General features: G+C 28.9%; 2 protein-coding genes across 2 annotated transcripts in view; one reads left to right on the plus strand and one right to left on the minus strand.

Moving 5' to 3' along the window:
• Window positions 1-2,162, plus strand: part of LOC100202523 (protocadherin Fat 1) — a 101,370-nt gene extending 99,208 nt beyond the window's left edge. Inside the window, exon 25 of the mRNA XM_065811453.1 lies at window positions 1,514-2,162. Coding sequence (XP_065667525.1) covers window positions 1,514-1,814 — 301 coding nt within the window. The 3' untranslated portion in view covers window positions 1,815-2,162. The remainder of the gene's footprint in view (window positions 1-1,513) is intronic.
• Window positions 2,163-5,792: 3,630 nt separating this feature from the next.
• On the minus strand, window positions 5,793-8,716 carry LOC136087856 (uncharacterized). The gene is made up of 3 exons (XM_065811454.1): window positions 8,458-8,716; window positions 7,889-8,376; window positions 5,793-7,782 (listed from the first exon to the last, which is right to left on the minus strand). Exons 1-3 carry the CDS (start codon window positions 8,555-8,557, stop codon window positions 5,908-5,910), a joined length of 2,463 nt encoding a protein of 820 aa, XP_065667526.1. The 5' UTR covers window positions 8,558-8,716; the 3' UTR covers window positions 5,793-5,907.
• Between the last annotated feature and the right edge of the window lie 411 nt (window positions 8,717-9,127).

Below are 9,127 nucleotides of genomic sequence, written 5' to 3' on the forward strand. Positions count from 1 at the left end.
CCATACTGAGACAAATAATTTGTCGAGGTAAAGAATGGAATTGGGAGATAGGAAATGGTAAGCACAATAAAGAGAGGCGATAAGGTTCCAATTCTATTTAAATAATTGTACTATTTAGAGATCTGCTACTGACAATTGTTTGGTCACAATCCATGACAACTAGTTCAAATCTATGAATATTGTTTTGAGTTGAAAATGCGGTTAACTTAATGCAATGGCCATGTTGTACCTTTTCTCTCTTCAAAATACAAGCTTTCTGACATTTGAGTATTTTTGAGGTTTAAATGTTACATTTTAGTTCTGTTTTACTTCTATTTCTTCAAATTTTATTTTTATCAATTACTTTAGCTCTTTTTTTGAAGTTATGTTGATATTTTCTAGCACTGCACATAAGAGTAGCACCTCTGCTTGAAACCAACTCTATTATATATCTATATGCTATATCTATTTAAGGTTAATGCTAAAGATGTAACTGTAATCTCATTTGTTCAGTTTCTCATTTTCTGTTTTCATTTTCGTTTGTGGTCATCGAGTATGTCTTAATAATCAGCATCTGAGTATGAGTCAGTGTATCCAAAATGCAGTGAATGTAGAAGTCCAAATTGCAGTGAAGATATTTTTTATACCTTTGATGGTAATCTTAACATAATTTCTCATGTGTTCATGTGACACAGTAGGAATAAATGTTTTTTTTCTTTTTCCGGTTATTTTGCGGCACTTTCCCTTCTCATTTTTTGAATTGAGAAAAAATAACTTAACATGTTTGTATGTTGGCAAGATACATTCAGGTAAGTCTTCTGGCAAGCCTAAGATGGATAAGTTGACTTTTTCTTTTTTGTCACCGCAACATAAGACAATTTTGCTATTATAATTTATTATATATTATTATATTATAATTAAATTTTAGATTATTAGAAAAAAAATTGATAATATATTGCAAAAGTAAATCAGAAATCATTATAAATTTTTTTTTGTCATTTATCAAAGGACGAAAATCGTAGTAAATAGTATTGTTGCAAGTGCCATATGATAATAAATAATAAGTTAATAAAGTGATAAGTTCATTTTACTTTAATATCACACTATTAATCACAATCATGGCGGTTTTTAATGTTTTCAGTCACTGACCAGCTGAAAACTTGCATCAAACCTGTATTATTAATTGATCGTTTATTAATAGATTTAATGTAATTTTATTACAAGTTTTTTTAAACTATTATAACAGTAAGAACAATTGTAAGCATCAACAATATAATTGTTTTTTTTTAAAGAAACTAGTCCCCCTAGATGAAAATAAAGTAGGTTTTTTTTTTCTAAAAGAGACTAGCCCAATCGCTGCAAATATAGTAGTTAATTTATTTTTTTCTAAAAGAAACTAGTCTCCCTAGCTGCAACTAAAGTAGTTATTTTAAATAAAAATTGAAACCTGATTTTTATACAAAAACTCATAGAACACTTTTACTTTAATATTAGGTTGCTTTTTTATTGTTTTTAAAATTTGTTTGTTATGTAGGTATTCTTTGCTTTCTGATGACACTGACGGCGAAAGCTATTTGCAAGATTCACTTGAAAACGAGACAAATTTCTCAGACATAACTAACGTAACACGACCTTACATAAAACCCTTTCAAAGAGCTAAAAGTGAAGTTAGTGATGTCAGCGAGGATTTTGAAACAGTGACTTCATTAAATTCAAATAATGAAGATGACGACGTTGAAGAGGTAGACCCATTTGATTCAGACAATACACGCAAACTTGAGCGAGATATAAAACGTTTGTTTAAAGATTTACAAAAACGAACTGAAGACGACTAAATATTTTTTTTTATTGTTATTTATTTATAATTTATATAACAGTTTTTAATCGTTCCTCTTTTTTTTAAGTGTTCTTTTTTATATTGATTTTTTAATTTCTATGGTGTTATTTTGTTTTTGTTCCATTTATTTTTTTATTTTAATGACATTTTCGTGTCGCAAATTTTTTCGTAATATTTAGATATATTTTTTTTAGTGTTCCTTTTTCCTTTTATTTCCTAACTTTTTATAGTTTTTATTTTTTAAATTTTTGTAGTTTCTTATATTTGTACAGATATGTAAAGTTTTTAACAATATGTTTTAAAAATGTTTGTAATATTTTTGCTGTCTAACATGAGTTGATATAAACTCGGAGATATTTGTTAACGCCTGAAAACATCTGACTTCGTTAAGATTATTTATTGTTCAATAGTGTTACTTTAACCAAATTAATTTAAAATAACATTCACCAATTTTATATATTGCTTATTTTGTGATAAAAAATTTTCTGAAAGGAAAATTAGTATATTTACATAACTTATATAGATTAAAACTATGCCTATCGCAAAATTTAAACAGTTTTGGCCTAAAAAACTTTTTTATAAATTTTTTATATAGCACTTTTTTCAATAAATGACATTTTTTCAGAAATTTATATGTAGGTAATAAAAATAAATTTTTAACATCTCATAAGCATATTTAAACATTTCTATTGAGTACTAGTAGTATAACTTAGTTAAATATAGCTTTACTACATGTTTCTTAGCGTAAAATTATACATAAACAACGTCTATAAAACAAGTTTGATAAATGTAAACAAAATTTTTAATTTTAAAGTATAAGTTTATATTGAATTTTCAATTTTAGAAAAATATACAACTATGAGAAATCAGTTATTTATCATTAGAATCATTGTTCTTACTGTTTTTGACCTCATCAATAATGCTTTTAACTTGAGATTGTGTCAATCGGCTACATCAGAAAGTCTTAGTTAATCTGGTTTTCAAAGAAGTTTAAAATGTTATCAAAGTTTATAATAAGACTATGTGAAGTTGTTTTTCTGGAGCATTGATTAGAAATCAAAAGTCAGAAATGCAACGCGACCATTAGTTTTATGGCGGTATATTTAAAAACGCTAAAAGGCGTACTTCGTAACGAGAAGGTTAACGTGAATCGTATCGTTAAAGTATAAATTAACAGAAGAAACCGTCGCGGTACTTTTTTTTTAACTAATAGTTTTAAACAGCAAACAAATTAAAGTATTATTATCAATTTTTAAAGATTTATCTTCTGCTTCTTCTACTGTTAGCCAAACTTGTGATTCAATTGAATAAGCACATTTACTATATTTTCTTTTTTTAGTGATGCTTTATTTTCTGCATCTGCTTTAAGTTGCTGTTTTATTCTCAACATTGAAGTTTTCTTTGAAATTAACTCTACTTGTCCCTCTTTATACTTTAATGTCATTTTTCAACACTATGAGAAGCTGTTTCAATTAACATGTAACGTTCTTCTTCTGATTTTGCATCCAGCCATGCCAAGGTTTTGTTTCGGTACCACATAGTATAATTGCTTGATAAAAATATTAAATCTATTGCCTATAAAAGAAGCAAACATACACTTATCTTCACCTTTTTCAATGAGAAAAGAATTGAAATATCCTGCCACACCAGCTTCATCACTACCTTGTTTGTGAAATGCTTTACATGCAGTGCGTATCAGTCTTGCAGCCCGAGATTCAAAAGTTTTAAATGCAAAAGTGTTTTTGTGAGCATCGTTCAGAGCAATTTTTTCAAATGAATTCAGTACTTTATCTGCCTCAGTTGCAAATTTTGTTAAAAGATGTAACTTACAAATAAAGTTTGACATATCCTTAAATTCATTTTTCTGTTCAATTGTTAAACTATCCTAATGTTCTATAACTTTTGGTAACAATAGCTCCCTCATTTCTTTGAACTTACTGTTAAACAGTGGATTGACAGAACCTAAATCTGACATAGTTGTTTTAAATGAACAAATTAACTTAGCAAAGTTGTTTTCCCTGTCCTTTGTGTCTAGAATATCACAAATATCATATAACATTTCTGTTAAAGAACTTAAAGTTGATGCAACGCCCCCAGAAGCCATTTCTGAATTCCATATTTAAAGTTTTTCAAATTGTGCTTTTAATGCATCAATTTCTTTTTCTCGTTTTTTTAACTTTATATCTCGATAAACAATCTTGTTTAAATTTTGAATTTTGTTTGTTTTATTCTTTAGTTTCAATGTGGTAAACTTTTTTTCTAGACTCAACAGGCTTTTGTTTGCTACTGTATATAGCGCTTTACACTGTATGGCTTGTCTTACAAATTCTAATTTCTCTCCATTGCTGTTTTTTACAGCTAATTTAAGTTTTTTATTTTCACTTTCAAGACCATTCAACTGGTTACAGTAGTTTTCAGAAACTTTTTTAAAATTGTCGATTTCTTCATTTTTGCGCTTGAGAGTTTTATTTTAGATTTTGAGATGTAGGTCTTCATAAGATTTTTTTCTTTTTCAGATGACGTTGATTGTAAAAATGGTTGAACATTTCTTTCAGATAATGGTGATATAAAATTTATAAGCAAAAATTCTTCTTTCTTTTTTTTAGTGAGCAACCTAACTTTTTGAATCACTCTTTATTTTCGAAAACAAAGTAAGGTCGTTTTTAGCAACTTGGAAATTGGAGAAAAAGTGTTGTCTAAAAACTGTGCACACATTGGCTGAGCTTTTGTCTTCTAAATTTTGAAACCAGAAATACAGATCTCTATTCTGCATTTCAAACAGCTAGATATAAACAACTAATTATAGGGCAAACTGACCTATTAGTGGCCATGTCCTATTAAGAGTCGCTTTTTTGAGGGCTATTTTCAAAGATTTTTTAAACAGGTTGATCAAATATTTGGATTTTTTCTTCAGCTCTTTGCACTATAAATAATATGCAATATATATTTTTAGCTCTAGTTTATAAATCGAATATTTATATTATGTTGAAGATATCGTTTTTTTGGGAGAGAAAAATAGCGGGTTTTGGATTTTTTAAGCATATTTAAATAGTTTTTATGATGCATTTTTTTAGGTTCAGTTATTTAAGCAGTTATACTTTAAAATTTAAGTCATATATTTATCTTTGTTAAGCTACAAATAATAAGTTTTAGAATTTTGAAAGGCTTTGTATAGCATCACTCACATCGCCCAATTATTGACCGCATAATGTACCATATTGTATCCATTACTCTGTTTGTTTTTATTTTTTATTGTAAACTCAGTTATTTTTTGTGCTGATACAAGCATGATATTAAGAAATTTATTTAATTTACTCACTTAGGTATTCAAATAACTATTTCTTTCATTTGTAAGGTAGAAGTTTTGTTTTGCAACAGCCTTGTTGCATATATATATATATATATATATATATATATATATATATATATATATATATATATATATATATATATATATACATTTATATATATATATATATATATACATATATATATATATATATATATATATATATATATATATATATATATATATATATATATATATATATATATATGTGTGTGTGTGTGTGTGTGTATATATATATATTAGGGGTAGTCATTTTGAGGGAATTTTTGAAAACGAAGTACATACCCAGCTAAAGTTGGAGCAAATATGCTAAAAATTTTTTTAGGTCAATCGGGTGACTTTTAAGTCCCCCTCAAGACTAAAGTTGTTAAGAAATTGTTCTTCAAAAAAGGAATAATAGAGTGTGTTTAGGGTGTTTGAGGGGGATTTAAATGAAAAAATTATTTCCATTTTTTTTGTTTGTTTGTTATTTGTTATGTATATTTTCATTTTAAAAGGGTATGTCATCATTTTTTTTTACATATTCTTGGTTAAAACGATATTTAAGAAATCAAAAAATGAAAAATTTAAGTTACGCAAGTGGTTATGAAATCATCAAATTATGTTATCAACCAAAAAAACAAACTATTTTGAACTAAACAAGTAATTTACCATTTAATAAAAATCTTTACAAATACTATCAAGACAAAAATTATGCATTAATTGAAATAAGTATTTTAAAATGAACAACAATTTCCTAAGTCTACAATTTCCTCTTTTTTAGTTTAGAGAGTGACATCAGGCTTTCTGATAGTTTTTTTTTTGTAATATTACTTTTTCCCTCACCAAAAACTTTGAAAGTTGACCTTACTTTGTCGACGGTTAAAAGTTTGTTCTGCTTGTCATCTTCATTTTCGTATCTTTGCACAAACTGCTGCATCATTCCGATTGCTCGTTCAGAATGATCATTGACAACAATTAACATTTTGGCAAAGTTTTCAAAATTCTTAAACGAAGACTGGGTGTGCCAATATTGGGGTGGAAGTGACAACCAGTCTCTCACACTCTGATTATCCAACCCTATCATTGAAAAAATTAAATATGAAAACTCATTAACCAAAAGAGAGAGAGTTGGTACCTTCATATTATTTATGATATTAATCTCGTCTATTCGTTCTTTGCTTCTATGTTTAAAAAAATCTGGATCCGGCATTTGAAAGGAAAGCAAAGCATCTGCAATGGCTGTTTTTTTATCCATAGAAATATTTTTATCCAAAAGAGCCAAGGGAATAATTGTTGAATCAAGATACCATGTATGCTTATAAAGAGATGCTAACACAGCGTCTACTGCCTCCGGATTGGAGCAAACTTTCTTATACTCATTCATCTGAAAGATTGCATCAAGATCAGACGCAGGAGATTGAATCGCTTTATGTGCTTGAAGGTACCACCTAGTGTAAAAACATACTATGAACTCGCAGATGAGTTTTAAATCTTCGCGTAGATTATCATTTTCTTGCACAAATGTCAGTTGCTTGCACAAAAGCTGAAGTTTAAGATAGTATAAACTCTTGCATAAAAACCTAGCATGATGAACAGCTCCAGTTTTCTTTAACTTGAAATGTGCAGAAGAGGATAAATACTGCATGGTTAGTTCAGCCAACTCTCTTCGGTCATTCCTCATATTGTGTTTTTTAGTAATATAGGTCTCACAGTAATCTAAAGTTTTCCTTGCAGCTTCATTCAAAACTGTTCCTTCAACGGTTTTCCAATCAAAAGAGGTCAGGTTATTTTTGTCGTATTTGAATTTAGGGTTCTCAAACATATGTTTGAACTTTACGAATAAGGGATTTTCAGGCCCTACGCTACTCTCTTTTATCACTGCTTCACAGAAATGAACCATTCTAAGCTCAATGATATGATGCCTACATGCTAGTAGAAGAAGGTATTTGTCTACCTCTTTTGCAATCCTAATAAGTGATCCTTTCTTAGAACCAGTATTACTTGAAGTTGTATCAAAGCATACTCTGCATACTTTTGAAATGAGGTCATATTCTTCTAGTATTTTCATGATTCCTATATACATATCTTCACCTGAAGAAGACGGCAAGGCAGGTACTCCAAGAAGATGCGACACCCCCTCAATATTAACGAGCACAGCTAATCTTTCATTCTTCAGTCTTTTTCCCTGATTCATTTCAAACAAAGTCTTTCCGTCAAAATGAATTATACAGGGATAACGGCTTTTTTCCACGGCCTTCTTTATATCTAATTTAGCAATTTCTGCAGTATCCTTAGCAGTTTTTTTCATCTTCCTTAATGCAGTTGAAGCACTGGCTTTGCATTTTGCGATATCAACTCCACAATCTTGAAGAATTGCTCCAGTTACTTTTTGTAAGACATTCGGGGAGATATCATTTGCTGTAGCTATGATAGATACATTTCCATCAAAAATATTCATAGGGACTTTGGCAGTAATGTTACAATCATCTGCTCTTCTATGATGCCAAACTTCGGGTTCGAATTCTGAATCAGAATCAGCGCTAGTGTCAGTGAAACTCAAGTCTAATTCTGAGGTAGCGTCAATCTTAGGAGATTCGTCTTCTAGCCTTGTCCTCTTCCTCACACCTTCAGAAACCTAAAATTTACTTTAACATGGTATATGTGTATTAACAAATAATGTATGTTAAATTAGCAAATTTTAATAAAAAGGTCAAATTAACCCACTAAAAACAACATAAAACCTTTTTGCTAAATTTTCTATCTTCTGATCCCAAACTAAAATGTCTCGGTCCTTCCTGGTCTTCCAAAAAAGTTAAATCATCGTGCTTATCTTTATCTGAGCGTTTTTTATCCTTCCTAATTTGGTTCTTTAAATCTGTAGAACCAATCCAAAACAGCTTTTTCAAAAATGAAATAAACTCCCCTTGATTAACCTTGTCTCTAGCTGATCCTCTGTATTTATTTCTACTCAAATCTGAATACTTCTTGTCCATCTTCATTAGGTTCTTGATAATATTTTTATCTGACATTACTTGAAATCCCGCTTTAAGCCATGGTCTTTTAATTAATCCTAAAATGCATTCACAATCATCTACTTCACGTCTCTTGTAACCCTGAATCTTGTTAGGAGGGCATGATAAAATTGTTGACTTCTTAACATTATGAGGAAGTAGTGATCTTCTGTAGGCAATGTGTTGAAGAATATCCATTCCAGTAGGGAGTTGAAGACCTTAAGAAAAAAAAAATCAATATTCTAATTTTTAACAAAAAGTTTAAAATTCAAAACAATTTTTTTAAATTAGATATGTACATGTAATAGCTGGTTTAGCCTCATTTATGATAAAAAGTTTGCTTTTGCTTGATCTGAGAAACCTTCTCTTCCCAATATCTTTTACAATTTTTTTTTCCATTTTTGTATTCAATCGAAATAGATTTAATGATTTGTAATTAGTTAAAAACTTCAATACAATTTTACTTTATATTGTAATTCGATTAATAACAATCAAGTAAATACGAAAGTTATTTACAAAAAGAAAATAATGTAACACAATTTCACGTACAATTTGTTTATAAAAACGCTTAGTGACTTAAAACATACAGTGCAGGATCTTCAGCACATTTTCTTCTGCATTATTTTATTAGAATTTTTTTATTGTTGCCGATTTTCATAACCGTGCGTAACATAAAATTTTCATTTTTTCCTTTCGTATATATCGTTTTAACCAAGAATATGTAAAAAACATGATGACATACCCTTTTAAAATAAAAATATAGATAACAAGTAACAAAAAAAAAAAAAAATGGAGATAATTTTTTCATTTAAGTCCCCCTCAAACACCCTGAACACACCCTATTTTTCCTTTTTTGAAGTACAATTTCTAAGCAACTTTAGTCTTGAGGGGGACTTAAAAGTCACCCGATTGACCTAAAAAATTTTTTGACTAAGTTTTAGCATATTTGCTCCAATTTTAGCTGGGTAT

This window comes from Hydra vulgaris, chromosome 12 (assembly GCF_038396675.1).
Source record: "Hydra vulgaris chromosome 12, alternate assembly HydraT2T_AEP".
In the NCBI taxonomy this organism is placed as follows: Eukaryota; Metazoa; Cnidaria; class Hydrozoa; order Anthoathecata; family Hydridae; genus Hydra; species Hydra vulgaris.